The sequence below is a fragment of the Lycium barbarum genome, chromosome 6 (genome assembly GCF_019175385.1).
Source record: "Lycium barbarum isolate Lr01 chromosome 6, ASM1917538v2, whole genome shotgun sequence".
Classification (NCBI taxonomy): domain Eukaryota; kingdom Viridiplantae; phylum Streptophyta; class Magnoliopsida; order Solanales; family Solanaceae; genus Lycium; species Lycium barbarum.
Window position 1 is genome coordinate 105226482 of NC_083342.1, and position 18045 is coordinate 105244526.

Here is an 18045-nt window from a genome sequence, read left to right on the forward strand (position 1 = left end):
CCGAAGGGACTATTGTATTATTAGCCGGAAGCGGCTACGAGTAGGATATTCTATATTTATATTATGTATGCTATAATTTGTGTAAGGGACCATATGACATGGTTCAAAGTGTTGTTCCAGGTTACTCCCAGGTTGCTTTCTAAACTTGCTTACTGTTACGCTTTTCCTTGTTTTATGATTCAGTATTGCCTTACATATTCAGTACATATTTCGTACTGACCCCCTTACTTCGGGGGCTGCGTTTCATGCCTGCAGGTTCAGGGATGCGGTTAGACGATCCAGCCACCTAGGAGGAGTCAGCATTGAGAGTCAGACAGCTCCACTTGCTTCGGAGACTGTTCCTGTTTTGGTATAATTTTGTTTGTATACATTATGGGTACGACGGGGCCCTGTCCCGTCACTTATGCACGGTCATACTCTTCTAGTAGTTTGCGGTCAGCGTAGGTGTCATCCATACTGTTTGGCCTTTCCGGCCATTTTTTTGTTGTACAGAAGTATCGGCAGCCTCGTTGGCTTGCCTTGTGATATGTTACGTATATATAAGTATGTTTTGAGATGTTTTAAGTTACAGATGGACTTTGGTATTCTATTTACAGCTTTCAAACTTAGTTAAATAGACCCTATTGAATGCCATGTTTGAGTACAGGTAACTTAAGTTGGGTTATCGGGCAAGTTAAGTTCGCTCACTCGTCATAGCCCTAGGTTGGGTCGTGACACTTGTTTCCCTCCCTATAGGTAGGTTCCATTTTAATCATCTATTACTTTTGAAATACACAAGGTACGTTGTTGTTGTAATTAAACTTTGGTCATTATCTAAAGCTATTTAATGTTTAGTTAGTCTTTAATACGAAAAAAATATTTGAACAAAAATATCCTTACCTTGAACATGGAAAATCACCAATATAGTGTGGGAAAGTTTGAAACATTTACAAGTGAAACTCCATTATACTATAGTGATGTTCGAAATTCCTCTATAGGTAAAAAAGCTCCATTACGCTATAGTGTGCTCGAATTCAAAAAAGTGAAATTTTAATATATTCTACTGTCTCAACTCAATTTTAAAATAAAATTCTACATTTCTATTTAAAAGTAAGACTTGTTCGAACTCCATGACGGTACCTTGTCCTTAAGTAAAATAATTTCTTTTACATACCTATTTCATTCATGACACCTATTTTAAAACTTATATATATATATATATATATATATATATATTATCATTATTTCACTCTTGGAGTTACAAACTCCAGAAACTTTCCGAACTTCAACAAGTAAGAAACAAATTATATTTATGGCAAAAATTCCACTCAAATTGAAGTAGGATAAGAGGAAACATAAATAAAAAATTGATACTAAAACCTGAATTTCTTATTCAAACAATGCCTTTTGTAATTGTACAAGTAAAACTATTTTCATTAGCATTTCACGAAGGAAAATTACCTAAAATGTTTCTTTAGTTTATCATTCATAAATCATACAGTAATTCTGATATATCATGACGAAAACTTACACCATGAAAAACACTCAATACATGTTGGTTCGCTCGCTCAGTGGTGAAGGGTTCTTTTTCCCCTTTCATAGAAATACTAATTTGCAAGTTTTCACATATTAAAATAACAAAATATATGCTATGAAAATACAAGTCAAAGGCTACTTTTTTTTTTTGGTTTTCTTTTTTGTTTTTTGCTGCACCATGTACTTGAAGAGATTCAAATAAATCAACCTATCCATGCAGCATTGTCATACTAGATTTGGTTCTATCTTTTATAGTCTAGTAAGGTTTGCAGTAAAATAGGAAAATTCACTTATTTCTATTATACTATATTGATTTTCTTTTATTACTTAATTTTCATGGACTTGTGGAAACTTCTTAAATTTTTCTATAAAATCACTTAATTATTAGTACAATTTATTTATTATTCTATAAAACAATAATTTATTGAAGTAAAAAAGAAGAAAAGAGCTACCCTTCTCAAACCCAAAGTTGAACAATAATAAAAAGTAGTAGTACTCCATAACCAAAACCTAATAAAGAAGAAAACCCAAATAAAGTTGGCGGCAGGCGCTTTCTATCATCCGTCCACGGTGGCATTCATTCCAATTTCAAATTCATGTAAACATTCATGGAGGAGCAATTCTAACAGCAAAAATGGTAGTAATAGTTTTGCCCGAGGTAGAAAATCTTTAGTAAAAATGTGTTGTACATCTGGACAAAATGTTCAGACTTCAGTTAAATCACCACTTCCTATAATGGTACCTTCCCTTGAAAACTCCCCTGCAGTATTATGTATTACTTGTTCTTTTCATATTTTCCAGACCTCACTTGTGGAATTACAGTGGATATGTTGTTGTTCTTCGTTTTAATATTTTGCTGAAGTAGTAACGACATTATAGCTTTTAATTACACCGGCTAAAACTGTTGCAAAGGTTATTATACCAATTGCAATGGGTAGTCTCTTCAAAAGTTGAGCTATTATCTGGATATGAATTTGTATCTTTAGCAATGTTATATGTGAGTACTGTTTAATTCAGATTGGTTAAAGCTCAATATTTTGTTTGATGATATATAAAGGTGAATGGGTGTACTGGAAAAATGGGGAGGGCAGTTCTTGAAGCATCAATTTCTGCGGTACTTCAACCCGTGTCTGTATGTTTTAGTGGTCCAGAAGATGAAGGAAAAACTGTGTAGGCGGGCGGAAAAGAGATAACTGTGCATGGTCCATCAGATAGAGAAAACATCCTGTCCTCTGTTTTTGAGGAACACCCGAATCTAATTGTAGTGGAGTACACTGTGCCTGCTGCTGTGAATGGTAATATAAAGAGTCAAAAGTTTACATTTTTATGCCAATGGCATACATCAATTCAGTTTCAATCTGTTAACTTCTGTCAATATCACTATCTTTTGGCTGTTCTGATACGTGACATATGCATTGCTCTTATTGTTTTGATATACCGTGTTTGATGCCAATGATACTTCATCTGTAATTAAGGTCAATTATTCTCTATGAACTACTCTAGACCTGCTGAATCATTATCATTGATGATGAAAATAAAAGGAAATAAGGATCAAACAATCTAACGGTCCTATTGAAGAAAGAACATATTCTACTGCTGTACTAAGTTCTATCTGAAATTTGAGGGGCTTTATTACTTATAAATGTTGTTTCGTTATTAATGGTGTGGAATCACTATCTTGATGGAAGCATATCCACGTGTTATCATAGACAATAGGTTAGCAACATTGCCCCTTGGGCTTTGGTCTAGTGGCAAGAGTTCATCACATGAGTGTTGGTTAGGCACACACATCACAGTTTTGAACCTTGCCATAGTCATAAGCATGGTATTTAAGTGGAGAAAGGTAGAGGGTTGGGTCCATTATCCACCGATTTTGAACTGTGTGCTTCTAGTCTCGGTTTGAGCTATATTAAGCAGGCACTTTCTATCATCCGTCCACGGTGGCATTCATTCCAATTTCAAATTCATCTCTGTAAACAATGTGGGCTGTCATTAAACTTCCTGTAAATATCCATGGAGGAGCAATTCATTACAATTCCAGCAACAAAAATGGTTGTAATAATTTTGTCAGAGATAGAAAATCTTTCGTAAAAATGTGTTCTACCTCTGGACAAAATGTTCAGACTTTAGTTAAATCACCACTTCCTATAATGGTACCTCCCCTTCAGTCTGCCTCGCATTATTATTACTTGTTCTTTTAATATTTTGCTCTAAATGTTCTTATACCAATTGCACTTGGTTATCGTGTGTTCAGTGTGAAGGAAAATGTTTCTTACTTATTTTCTTGTGTTCGCTATGTTTAAAAAAAATAAATCTCAAAAGCATTTATATATAATCTAAACAAATATCCTAGGAGGTGGGGGATGGGTGGTGGGGGTCGGGGTGGGGTGAAGATGAGGTGTGATCGGGGGTAGGGAAGAGATAATCATTGTAGAATGTCATTTGTGAAACTTATTTTCCCTACTTCTTTTAGAAAAGTCATTTTACTCATTGTTAAGAACTTATTTTCCTAGATAAGATGTTTTCCAAAAATTTTGACCAATTGAACACGAGAAAATTGAATTTTTTTTTTTCCAGAAAATCTTTTTCCTCTATAACGAACACACCATAGCATGAACATGAATTTGTATTCTTAGAAATGTTATATGTGAGTTCTTTTTAATTCAGATTGGTTAAGCTCAAGTCTTTCGTTTTTGGTTTTGTTTGATGATGTAAAGGTGAATGGTTGTACTGGCAAAATGGGAAGAGCACCGGAAAGTTTTGCCTTTCCCGAGAAGTGCACACTCCTCAACGGGGACAATTACCGAGTGATACAGTTCCTAATCCAAAAGGTAGTGGAGTGAACTCTGTGGAGAATGTACTTGCCATTAGCACCAGAAGTGGAAAAATACTTCAGGGTGCTAATAAAAAAGTGATTGATCAGGAACCAATTGTTGAAAAAGAAACGCAGCCTAATGTATTGGATGATATTGTCGAGGTAGAAGCAGGGGAGGAAGTCCCTATTGTAGCCGAAGAAGAGCTGAATCTTGATAAACCAAAGGAACCGGTGGAAAACCATGAAAAGGGGAAGGCAAAACTTTCCGGTGCTCTTCGCCCTTTGAGCCAATTGTTCAAATCTTCACTGCCTTTTCCTCAAAGACTGGTGAGAAAAATAGAAGATGAGAAGTGCTTGCGATTTTATGATCAACTCAAGCAGTTGACGATGAATTTTCCGTTCATGGACGCTGTCCAAGAAATTCCTGGCTTTGCTAAGTATTTGAAGGATCTTTTAACAAAGAAGAAAAAACCATTGAAACATGACATTGTGGGCATCACTCACCGCGTTAGTGCCATTCTTTCCAAGACCACAGTGCAAAAGAGGGAAGATCCTGGAGCATTCACAATTCCATGCACCATAGGGCAGCAAAATTTTGCCAGGGCTTTATGTGATAACGGGGCTAACATAAATCTTATGCCCTTGGAAATTTTTAAGAGATCAGGGTTAGCGATGCCGAGGCCAACTACCATGAGGTTGCAGATAGCTGACAGATCGATAAAAAGGTCAGTGGAGGTAGTTGATGATGTGCTGGTTCAAATCGGGAAATTTCTACTGCCGGCAGATTTCGTGATTCTTGATTGTGCTATTGATCAAGAAATTCCTATTATTATGGGAAGACCTTTCCTTGCCACAGGGAGGGCTCTTATGGATTCCGAGAAGCACGAAATAAAGTTCCGGGTGAACGATGAGGAGGTGACTTTCCACGCAAGCAGAGGTATGAAATTACCTAGTCCTTATCAAAGTATTTCAGTCATCAATTCTGTTGATGAGGTGGATGAAGCTGTGGAATTCAAAATGGAGGAAGAATGTTTGAGTGAAGCACTATCGGCCATCTTGGTAAATTTTGATGCTGAACAAATGGAGGGATATACTGAGACAGAAAATGCACTCATCGGTCTGGGGTCTTACTCTTATGAGCCCAAGAAACTATCTCTTGATTTAGAGACACGAACAACTCCTCCAGCAAAACCATCGATTATTGAGCCACCGAAGTTGGATCTCAAGCAACTTCCATCTCATCTTAAATATGTGTTTCTTGAAACGAATGCCACCCTCCCAATCATTGTGTCATCACTTCTGAATGAGGGCTAAATCCAAAGACTCATCGCAGTATTGAGAAAGCATTTAAGAGCTTTGGGATGGACTACGAAGAAGTTTTCTAATGATTTTTGATAAAATGCTCAACCTTAAAGATTGTCTACATAGTACATACTCAGCGGGACGAGCCCAGCTCTTTTGTATAGGTACAATCATTCTTGATGCTGAGGTTCTTATAAATAAAATTTACACAATCATTCTTGATGCTGAGGTTCTTATAAATAAAATTTACCAGCATAGGTAGGTTCCTGTGATATCTATTACACATTTCTTTAGTGGAGGGCAGAAGAGGGTGCGGAACGAGGTATAAAATACAAAAGCACCAAAATGATATCTATTGCATTCTTTGCTGGAGATTCCTTTGACATAGGCATTGTAATGTTCTTTGTTGCTACTGTGAACCTGCAGATAATGCTGAATTATACAGCAAAGTGGGAGTGCCTTTTGTGATGGGAACAACTGGTGGAGATAGGGAAAAGCTGTACAAAACAGTGGCAGACTCAAAAGTTGATGCTGTGATCTCCCCACAAATGGGAAAGCAGGTTTAGACATTTTGCTTTTCTATTTCCTTTTAATAGTATGCCAGACTGTAGTTTAACACGAGGTATACCTGTATGATTGCCTCTGTTTTAGGTGGTAGCTTTTCTCGCAGCCATGGAAATCATGGCCGAACAATTCCCCGGAGCTTTCTCTGGGTACAGTTTACAGGTTTGTCTGACCATTGATTTCCAACCTCTTGCATATTCAGCCAATGTTTCTTATCGAGACCATAATAACTTAGTTTCATAATGATTTGAAATGCTGCTATATTTTGTCTATGCTTTCATTCTTTTGCCATAAAAGGTGCTTAGTTGCATTACTTGCATTGGTATGTCAGTTTCTCTTTTCCTTGACATGCATATGAGGTTAACATGAATTCTTTTCATCCGGAGATTTGCATATTGAGATCCAAATTGCTTTTGAATTTAATTTTGCTATAAAAAATGTTAAAGCTATTGGGAATTACTTTCTGAAGATCACTGTACCATTAAGAACTGGAACTCGTTGATTTGAAGTGCTCTACAAAATCAGTTTTACGGAAGACAGCAGAATTGGACTAGTGATTAAGCAGTAAATAACTGGTATCCAATTTTACATCTTCCACTATTATCCATCTTCATATTACATGTTCTATGGATGAATTTAGACTTAAGATATATATATGAGAACAAGCAGCAGTAGTGTCGGGTATACATGAATTGCTGTATTTGGACTTTCGTGTCCACAGTGGCTGGATATCTAAAGGGACAAATGGAACCACCAGTTGTTGCTTTGTGTGTGATTGGGTTACTAGGCCGCTGGATGTCGTTTTTTCATCTTGACTGCTGGGCGATTAAAATGTTTGTTCCTTTCACAACCAGGGTTTTGGTTTGCCATTTACAATTCATGAACGGAGAGAAATAGGCAGAAGCAATAAGGGGTCTGAAATGATTTATGTCTGAACATCAAAATAGTCTTTCTCAACTTCATCTTCAAATTCTTTTTTTTTTCCTACTTCATCCAAGTATTGTCCAAACGCCTACTAGATCATTTAGTACCCACCAAGCATCATGCCTGTTTTCTAGGTCACTATTTGCATGTTACTGAATTAGACAGAGCAATTTAACGACTGTGACTTTCTTGGATTGGTTCTTTTATGTTTGACATACAGTGTACAAACCTCATGCTTATATTACTGAAATATGAAGGAACTGGCCTGCAATGAATTATTGGAGTTCTGACACTTTCTTATTGTTCTGTTTAACAATGATATTATATCTAATTGAGGCAAATCTGCATATCTAACCACATATGGAAAGTACATGCTTATTTCCATGTCTATTTATCTGTGCATTCATAGTGCATCTTGTTTTCTTCTTTGCTTACCCTTTCTTATTTCCGTATTTACTGATCCTCTTGCAATCTTATTCATCTCAATGTGTTAACAGAACATTCAGTTTGATTTATAGTATCCTGTGATTGAAGTCTGCATTTTGACCCTCTTTATTAAAATTATAAGGTGATGGAGTCTCACCAAGCAAGTAAATTGGACACTTCTGGAACTGCGAAGGCTGTTATCTCTTGCTTTCAGAAAGTAGGTGTTTCTTTTGATTTGGATGAGGTGCGTCAACTGCTTTATTTATTCAAAATAACGGCAAAACACTGACCTATCATGTTCTTCCATATCCTCCTGTCCCAAATTTCCATTTCCATTTCCATTTTACTATTTTAGATCGTCTGGACTTTATCCTTTTCACTAAATAGTAAACTCTCTTATGAAATAATCCTACTCTACTTATTTGATCATGGTCTTCCATGCTTTTACAAACATGAGTTCATCATTGCACAATTTGACTATTTTCTAATACCCCCAACTTCAGTGTCCTGCATAAATGAGTTGACTGGGAAAGAATCTGATAGGGTAGAGAAAAAGCTCGACTATATTGCTCTGTGTTAGTTCTTATGCCTCACAGCTCTAAAGTGAAGCATCTGAATTCATGGTCATTGATGGAGTTTCAGGTCTAGGCTGGAGCCAAGTTGAGTGGAAATAACTGCCACAAATTAATTATTTGTGTTTTAACTTTAACCATGTTTTAGGTAGCTACAATGGGCTTCATGAGAGGATTTGATGATAAAACCACCAGACTAGTACAATATTAATGTATCACCTCCCTCCGCTCCTGTGTGTTGCTTCAAAATGGTGTTTTTCGCTTTAAAACTTTGCTGTATACTGAATCAAATTTCTGAAATGGTGGCGAGATCTGTCAGATATAGAATAGAGAGTACACCACTATTTTTTCTTCCAAAGCTATCATCGCCCCAGGCACTTTATTGTGATGTTACTTTCTCCTATATCATATCGTCTTCCATCTGGTTCCTATATCTTCCCATAGTGCAATTTTGCTTTGGGGTTTGTTGACCCCTGCTGCGACTCGTTTCTTGGGACACATTCCTCCATAACTTGCAGATTTGTGTTTCGCTTCTTTCCTAGACATTCATCTAGCAGAACTCACCACATTCTCTTTAAATTCGTTGCACAATTTCAATACCAGTGAAAAGTCTAGAGTATATTTCATGTACGGCATAAATGTTCTATTAGCCTTGCCTGAGATGGTTTTTCCCGCTTTAAGTGGTGGTACAGACTGCCAAGTTACTGAATATTTTCAAACTATGTTTCACGTTTGAAAGGGAAAGAGAATGAAACTAAAGATAAAAGGTTTAATATATTTTCAACCTTCTTCGATTTTTTGGGAGGAAAAGAGAATGAATTGAATAATATAAAGATTAAAATTCAACTGTAGTTGGAGCATATAGAGAAATTCAATTTGCTGTCAAGCCTTGACATTGATTTCTTCTATATTGTGTCTTAAAAGGAAGAGTATATATTAACAGTTATCCTCATGAAATATTCCCTCAGGTACAACTAATACGAGATCCCGTACAACAAATTGAGATGGTTGGTGTCCCCGAAGAACACTTGTTCGGCCATGCTTTCCACATGTACCATCTGACCTCACCAGACGGAACGTAATACCGCCTGTCCTTTGATTTTTCTCATTTTTGTTGCCAATGTCTATAAATTGGACAAACTTTAACTTGGTTTCTCTTTTTCAGGGTTTCTTTTGAATTTCAACACAATGTTTGTGGTAGATCTATCTATGCAGAGGGCACAGTTGATGCTATACTTTTCCTTGCTAAGAAGGTAATCCAAACTTAATATGTCTAAATTGTTATTAAAGCTTTTCTTTTCTGCGGTATCACCATTCCTTTCAAGGAACAAATTCAGTTAGAAATAGAAGTTTCATATATAATTCAAGTCTCTCCAATTATTACAATGCTTTCTAGCTTTTTATTCTGCATTCACCAAAGTATAACAATGGGTGTTTCTGAGTATAGGTGAAGTTGAAAGAAGAGAAGCGGATATATGACATGATCGACGTGCTGCGAGAGGGGAACCTGCGATAACAGCTGAGTTACATATGCTGGGGTAGGGTGTATAGCATTTAGACCTCGGAATGGAGAGAAACGAATGGTGGGTTCAATTTTGTTGGCTTTGGCCCTTCCAGTGGTTCTTGATGCTTTCGGATCTTTAGTTGAATGACTCTTAAGATGCAGAAATCAAAATAATATAAAGATTCTATTATGACTAGTAGGTTTAGCTCCAGCCTCCATGCAAGCATTATATGTGCTTCTCTTGAAGAGCTTGTTGTATGCTTTTTCTTCATTTTTCATTTGTACTACCAGAAGAGAGAATGTTATAAATAGGAGGTTCCCAATGTTTTTGAGAAGTACAATATTATGTATTGAGTTTCGGCTATTTTTCTGTTAAGATTATTATTAGTGCATGATTTACATCCAATAGGTTTGATGACCCGGTTCAGTTATTGTAATTATGCCTGGATTAGATGTAATCTTGCGTAGAATAGTATACCAAAGTTATATATGTTGTAGAGTATTACAAATTTCCAACCAAGCTCGTGTGTGTAATAATCAAAGTTTTTCCTTTATTTCTCACTCTATCTATATTAAAAAAAAAATCTGAACAAAAAAAAACTCATGCTTAGAAACCATGTAGGACAGCCGCTGTGCCATGCCAGCGAAAAGTGTTTAATTAGTACAAATTTTTGGATGGCATAAGAGTTCAATTAGAAGTAGGCCTAGTCCAAGTGTCAAAATGAAAGTACCCGATGAGTTCAGGGTGTCATTTATGAGTTTTGTCAATACCAAAGAATGTCACAAACATGAATATCTAACAATTGAGAATTTTTAATATTAAAAATAAAAGGGAAAAGGGTAAAAAATGCCTCTCTACTTTATTTTTAAGGGCTAAAAATATCCTTTGTTACAAATTTGGATAAAAATAACTCTCCCGTCATTAAAGTTTTCAAATATACCCCTGTCTTGACGGAAATCCTCAAATCCCACAAAATAACCGGATTTCATTTTTTAAACCCGCTTCATCATTTAAACCCGATCCAACTTAATTAAACAACCTACGATCCCTGGCCACATTCCCCCAACTTAATTCCGCTCCATCTTTTCACATTCGGTTATCAAGAAAAAGAATTGATGCGCTTAGATTTTTAATGATAGAAGTAATAAACAACCCTCTAGAAAGTTATCTGATTACGTATGGGATGTGGGTTTGGAGAATGATAAGCTTGAAATGGATTTGGGGAGGCTGGTTAGTAAGTAGTGAAAAGACAGGCAAACGCTTATTGAGCGAATTAACTGATGACAAGTAGAATTACGTTTGAGGGAATTGCGAGAAATAAGAGGATGTAGTTTTTAGCCCTTAAAACAAAGTAGAGAGACATTTTTGACCCTTTTCCCTTATATTTTTCATAAAAATTCTCAATTGTTAGATACTTATATTTGTGACATTCTTTGGTATTAATGAAACTCATAGATGACATCCTAAACTTATCGGGTACTTTCATTTTGACACTTGGACTAAGCCTACTTTAAGTTGAAGGGCATTTTTGATCCTTTTCCCAAAATAAAATGTTGGAGGTTATGGGTATGAAGTGTTGTGGACGTGACGTCCCCAAATGAATATATTTCTGACATACACCGTTAGTTCTTTTAGTCAAGTGTCAAACATACACGAGCATTGGCATGATACTCCTTGCATTAGTTCATACTGCTAAAAATTCAAATGTTTGAAACATTGTGGTTAGCGCACTCGCTAATGAACGTTGGAATATCCTAATTACAATAAATGAGGCTGTGATAAAAATATCTTAATTAATAAGTTTCAAATTTTATGTGATTAAATGTAGTTTTTAATGATTAATAAATACTCCCTTAGTCTCATTTTAGTTGTCCACATTACTATAAATATTCGTCCCAAATTACTTGTTCATTTATAAAATCAAGATAGAATTAATTAAGTTTTTTCTACTTTGCTCTTAAAAATTAATTGTTATTAAAGTAACCAATATTGATAAGAATATAATTGGAGAGAGATAAAAGTAATGCAGTAAAAATACACTTTTATTTATAAATTTTTAAAGAGCATTTAAAGAGAAAAGTGAACAAATAATATAAAAGTTATACTTTTAGTATTTCGAGGATTTAATTAGTAAGGTTTAAGAGAGTAAAACTCTAGTACCTAAAGCCCTTCTTTTCTGCAAAAATCAAAGGCGTTCCTCGAGAAAAGCATTTCTTTAATTGCCATTGACTAGTCTTTTTCCCCTTCTTTATGAACACTTTTTTTTAAAAGGTTTTTTTTTATTATATAAAGGGCAGGGGAATGAGAGAATGGGGAAGGAGATTACAATGTGGGATTCAAATCCTCACTAATAAAAAGAAAATTCAGGTAGTCAACCAACTAAATTATTAAATTTCTACTTTTTTTGAACACTTACCGAACAAAATCAGAGACAAATCTAAAATATTGAGAAGATGGTTACTATTATGAAATGGTGGATTCAACTTTGACCGTTCAACTTTTAAGTTTCTATCATTGAACTCATTATACTTTTGAAATGATAAGTTCAAAATTCAATAATATTTCTTAAAATACTATTCCCTCAGGATAAAAAAAGAAGTGTATATTTAGCTTTTTTTCTTAGTTCACAAAGAGTTTTCACTTATCAAATAAAAAAGGAATAAACTTTATCTTTCTAGATTTACCCCTATTAAGTGTTATGTGATCAAAATTTAATACTTATTTAATTTGGGACAGTTTAGTCAAATTGCTTATTTTTATCTAGGAATTAATATTTTCTTAAGGGGTGTGCAAATAGCTAAGTAAACACTATTTTTGATCCAGAGACAGAGAGAACTTCTGTTGCTACTCCGCGTCGAAAATGTTGGAATCCGTTGAACTCATTGATTAAATACTACGTCATCTACTACAACTAGTATTAATATACACATTTAATTTTATCATGACTTGAATATTTTGAAAGCTTAAACCATAAAAAGAAAGAAAATAATAAAAAGTACTTAATTAAAACACAAAGAATGACACCAATAGGCAATAATAACTTAAGGAGTTGCACCCAATTTTAGAAAAATACAAAAAGTAAAATAGACATAAAATTGAACTCCTAGCGTTACTCAGAGAAGTGCACCCAATCGGCACCACATTATATGATACTTTAAGCTTAGATACACACATCTATATTAAAGTACTGTTTATAAAATATATAATTACTATGCATGATGATTTAGGAAAAGAAGCACTGGTTGCATAGGTTCATGTGAAACCCCCACTAGATACGCAAAGTTGATAACATAGTTTGATTAAAGTTGGGGACAAAGCTGGAGTCAGTAAAGAGTTGTTTGTTTGTGATTTTTCCTATCTATTGGGTCCCGTTTGGAAATTATTTTTTTGACTCACAAACTGAATTTAATTTGTTCACTGCTAATGCTCAGAAGGCCCTACATGCTTTCTACTGGTGAAAATGTGGAAAGCATTGATATGTTTAGTTTAATATGAAGGAGCTTTTTGAGATGAATATGACTGCACGAAGATCAGTAAATCTTCCTATCTATTTGTGCACACTCAAAATTAAAAACTTTGATTTGTGTGAATTCCCATTCTCAATGAATGTGGCCACAATAAGAGTCCGCCAATGTTAGTTGACAAAGAAAAAGATGAGCCTATTTTTCTTAGCGAAATGACTTGGCAATCTGTCTTAGTTTGGTATGGTTGTGGCTTCGCTTGGACCTTATCCTCCATTGAACTTTCCCAGTTGCATTTTCATCACGATCAAACATCAAACATTTCCACTGAATCTCCAAATATGGAGTTAAAAGCTTGGATGGTCACTCAACTTTGGGTAATTAATCATCATATTTAATCAACTTCGTTTTGTCTTTCAAAAGTCATTCAACTTTGAGTTAAAAGCTTAGATGATCATTCAACTTTGGGTAATTGGTCACCATAGTCACTCAACTTTGTTTTGTCTTTTAAAAGTCACTCAGCTTTGAGTTAGAAGCTTGGATGGTCACTCAACTTTGGGTAATTGACCATCATATATAGTAACTTAACTTTGTTTTGTCTTCCAAAAGTGACTCAAATTTACCTAGTTAACTTCCATGATCATTTTAGCGGGAAATATAATTTCTGATACCTATGCAATGACATGGAAACTATAATTTTTTTTTTTAAAAAAACTCAATATTTAAATTTATTTAGGATCCAATTCATCATAATTAGTGCATATAATACTAATTTTAGAATATTATTCATCATTAATATATAAAAATAATGAATATATTTAGATTGAAAAAACAACTTAGACACAATATTTAAAAACTATACTAGTTAAGTAAACTGGTTAATTAATGCATATAATACTAACTTTGAGAATATTATTCATCATTAATACATAAAAATAATGATCCTATAAGTTCTTTCATCTGGAGTAATATGAACCGACTTTTTAATTTTCGGTGTTCTCTCTCTACGCTCTGAAGCGCAGGTTACGATAACCTACGTCGGCCACGACGGCCATGGCTAAACGGGGAAGACCACGCAAAGATAAACCAAAAACTCCTATCGTGAAGGTGGGAAGCTCAGTGAGCGCGATAATAATAGCCGAGACATTGTAACAAGGAGCTACTCATAGGATTATCACATTGAAATCAACACCTATCCAACCATTGGCTTTAATATCAGTGGAGCTGCTAGAGTGACGAACAAAGCTGCAAAAACTGTCAATCTTGGGAGAACTTAGCTGCAATTTGCAGGTGACAGAACCAAAATCCCAATCGTGCAAGCCTCCGAAGCCAATGGAAAAATACGAACGACACAGGAAGTTGTGAATCCGGACGAGCAGAAGGACAAACCCCCACTAAAACAAAACTGAGTTGGACTTTTCAAAGGTAACAGATCTGTTGACAATGGTTTAACTCTATCTTATATTTCCCCTGATGTGATTGAGGGCCAAGTTGTTGTCCAACTTGAGAAATAAGAGGTAGATGTAGAAACCAACAAGTGGAAATGTGTGTTATAGCCTATGTTATTGGGGATTTACCAGGCAACAATTATATGATCAGATTTATAGCTCAAACTTGGTCTCAAGTAGCTGATCCTGAGGTGTTTTTACATGATAATGGGTATTACATAGTGAAGTTTCAAGACATGGATGATTCGCAAGAAATTTTATGTGCTGGCCCTTACTCAGTGAATAATAGACCTATGATTTTGAAAAACTAGATACCTTCCAAGCATGAATGTTGGCAGAAAGCAATGGAGGAAGAACTTTTGGCTCTTAAAGAAAATAATACATGGGACATTGCTTTATGTCCTTCAAATGTCCGGCCAATTGGTTGTAAATGGTTTTATTCAATTAAGCTTCATTCTGATAGAACTGTTGATTAGTACAACGCTGGCTTGGTTGCAGGAGTATGGTGTGGATTATGAGGAGATTTTTGCACCAGTAGCAAAAATGACTATGGTGCGAACTAATATTGCCATTGCTGCATCACAAACTGGCCTCTTCATCAAATGAATGTCAAAAATGCTTTTCTCCATGGTGACCTGAAAGAAGATATTTATATGAAACCTCCACCAGATTTGTTTTCATCACCTACATCAGATGTTTGCAAGTTGAAGCGATTTTTTATGGATTAAAACAAGCTCCCTGAGCTTGGTTTGACAAATTTCAATCTACTGCGCTTCAATTCTCTTTTGAACAAATTAAATATGACTCATCTTTGTTTCTTCGGAAAATATCTACAAGTTGTGTTCGTATTTTGGTATATGTAGATGGCATCATTATCACAGGAATTGATTCTTCATTAATGTCACGACCTAACCCCGTGGGCTGTGACTAGTGCCCGAGCTGGACACCCATACACACTTACTTACCAAATCAGCATACCAACGACTTATCCATATCTAACATATATTCATTATTACAGATATTAAGGGAAGATGTTATCTTAAGCGGTCGCATATATCAAACACATCCTACAGGAGCCGCCAAGGCTGTCGTAGAACATATCGTCCAAAGCATATACATAAGTATATATACATACAAGTCGTTAAGGCTGTCATAGCAAAAAGGACCGCTTAGACGCAAATCACAGACATAACTGAATAATAACGACCCATGACCCACATATATGTCTACAGGCCTCTAACAAACACAACCGAATCATATGACGGGACAGGGTGATATGCCGTGAATTTTAGCACATTTTATGCCTTTGTAACTAGAAATGTTGCTTGATTTTAAGTGTTTTTACATTGTTTCTTATGTTATTTTTGTATTTTATAGGGTTGATTAACTAAGGATCAGAAATGAGATGAAATGTTGAAAAACGGACAAAATGGAGCTAAGCGACGGTCCGTAACTCATGTTACGGACCGTAACGTGTTTCGTAACTCATGTTACGGTTCGTGCCATTGAACCGTAACAGGGCCCAAATTTCCAGAGAGTTTTCATTGAAATCATCAGTGTTACAATGTAGTGTTACGGTTCGTAACTCATGTTACGGTTCGTAACATGTCACCGTAACATCGACTAAATTTCGAGAGAGTTTCAATGAAATCATCAATGTTACGATGGAGTGTTACGGTCCGTAACATCGGCTAAATTTCCAGAGAGTTGCCAAGTAATTGTCACCGAATACGCTTCAGAAGGACGGACCGTAACACAGGGTACGGTCCGTCGCATGGTGGTCGTAACGTGAAAGTTGACAGATGACGAATTGAAGAACGGACCGTAACACAGGTTACGGTCCGTAACGATGCGGCGTAAGGGCAATTTTATCTAAGAACTTGGCGCGATTTTTGGCTCTATAAATACTTAATGTAGGGTTTTAAATCATTATTCAGATTTTATTTTAGAGGCACAAACCCTAGGTCTTTAATCTTGAAGTGGTTGGAGCATTTAAGGCAACAACTTCACTCTCATTCCATCTTGTATTAGCATTGTAAGTGTATTATGTTAATCTTTAAGCTTTTTCTGTCAAGAAACATTATGAGTAGCTAATTTCAATTCTAAGGTTGTGAATCCCATGATGGGTATTATGTGAATGGGTTTCTATTATTGATATATGCATAATGGTTGTTGTTATTTATTCTATCTTTGAGTTGTAACGTTGGGTAATGATTGCAAGCATTAGCCGAAGCCATTGTATTGACTTTTCTTGGGAAAGAGAGTCAATATTGGTAAGATTGAATAACAATGACTCGAGGCGTTAACCCTCGTTTAATAGACTAACTTAGGAATAAGAATAAGTCTAAATTGGTATTATTGGTCGCTCTTCGATTGTAACTCTTTTATATTCGGAAGAATCATAAAGAGGAAATATTGCTTAACTGTTGGGAAACATTAAGAAGTCTTTAAGAGACCATGTGCATATTCATAGAACAACCATTAGAAGTATATCACTTTGAAACCTGAAGCATAATATCTAATCAAATTGGGGAACACAATCTTAGTCTCTCTCTCACATTAATTACATTTTAAGTCAAAATATTCAATTACATTATTCAAAAATCAATTCAAACTATCCGGAATAGGATTAAACCATTTAAAGACTGGTATAGCATACGATTAGTACTCTTTTCTCTCCATATTCCCTGTGGGATTCGACCCCAACCTTGTTGGGTTACTATATTTGACAGCGTCCACTTTACGCCATTAATAGGTGTAATTTGAGCGTATCAAAATTTGGCGCCGTTGCCGGGAAATACGGTTCAGAAATTACTAATTGTTGTGTACTATTCTTTAAAACTTTTTCTATTCCATTACACCTCGTTTGCTGTTTTAGTGAACCAGGTGAACATGGCAGGAAGACCCCATCGCAATCAAGGAAACCAAGGGGGAATCCAAGTGAACCATCCTGCACCAGACGAAGAGGAGGATGAGAATGTATTTGCGGAATTCATCGACGAAGCTGATTATGCTTCAGCTGTAGTTCCGCCTCGAACATGAAATGCAAATTTCAAAATTGATAGTTCTATCTATCAGCTATTGAAACTTGAAGGCTATTTCCGAAATTCTTCGGAGGATTGTCCACTCCGACACCTGCGGAACTTCCTGCATGTATGCTCTCAACAATCCCAAGGTGTTGTTCCTGCTGATGCACTGCGGCTGCGGGTTTCAAATATTCCTTGGCTGGCCAAGCGAGGGAATGGTATGAAAAGCTCCCGAGCAATACTATTCACACCTGGAACGAGTTGGCCAATATCTTTCTAAAAAAATGGTTCCCACCTAGCAAAAAGGCTGAGCTTCGGGACAAGATTTTTGGGTTTAAACAACTTCCAGGGGAACAACTATATGCAGCATGGGAGAGGTTCAAATATTATCTAGCTCAATCTCCGACTCATGGATTTCCAGATGCAATCCTCACAGAGAAGTTCTAGAAGGGGCTAGATACAATGAATCAAATAGTTGTCAACACTG

The 18045-nt window shown here is 35.8% G+C and overlaps 1 protein-coding gene and 1 non-coding gene across 11 annotated transcripts; one reads left to right on the forward strand and one right to left on the reverse strand.

Moving 5' to 3' along the window:
* Positions 1 to 1972: 1972 nt before the first annotated feature.
* Positions 1973 to 10028, forward strand: LOC132645197 (4-hydroxy-tetrahydrodipicolinate reductase 1, chloroplastic-like). 10 transcript variants are annotated; one of them, XM_060362031.1, is made up of 10 exons: positions 1973 to 2253; positions 2573 to 2810; positions 4233 to 5796; positions 5886 to 5954; positions 6059 to 6192; positions 6284 to 6358; positions 7689 to 7790; positions 9087 to 9196; positions 9284 to 9371; positions 9566 to 10028. In XM_060362031.1, exons 5-10 carry the CDS (start codon positions 6100 to 6102, stop codon positions 9632 to 9634), a joined length of 537 nt encoding a protein of 178 aa, XP_060218014.1. In that variant the 5' UTR covers positions 1973 to 2253; positions 2573 to 2810; positions 4233 to 5796; positions 5886 to 5954; positions 6059 to 6099; the 3' UTR covers positions 9635 to 10028. The 10 variants fall into 10 exon arrangements, 5 of the variants coding, with proteins under 5 accessions (XP_060218014.1, XP_060218015.1, XP_060218012.1 ...); XM_060362032.1 differs by having other exon boundaries at positions 5891 to 5954; XM_060362029.1 differs by lacking the exon at positions 5886 to 5954.
* Positions 10029 to 17867: 7839 nt separating this feature from the next.
* On the reverse strand, positions 17868 to 17974 carry LOC132600965 (small nucleolar RNA R71). Its single transcript, XR_009567419.1, has one exon. It is a non-coding gene; the product is annotated as a small nucleolar RNA R71 (small nucleolar RNA).
* Positions 17975 to 18045: the final 71 nt, after the last annotated feature.

Excerpts from the sequence above, each read along its gene's own strand:
- LOC132645197 (XM_060362029.1), top strand. The coding sequence starts at position 5,715 with ATGATTTTTGATAAAATGCTCAACCTTAAAGATTGTCTACATAGTACA. Across the intron at positions 6,359-7,688 it reads TCTCTGGGTACAGTTTACAG|GTGATGGAGTCTCACCAAGC; the intron begins GTTTGTCTGACC and ends TAAAATTATAAG. Across the intron at positions 7,791-9,086 it reads TTTCTTTTGATTTGGATGAG|GTACAACTAATACGAGATCC; the intron begins GTGCGTCAACTG and ends ATATTCCCTCAG.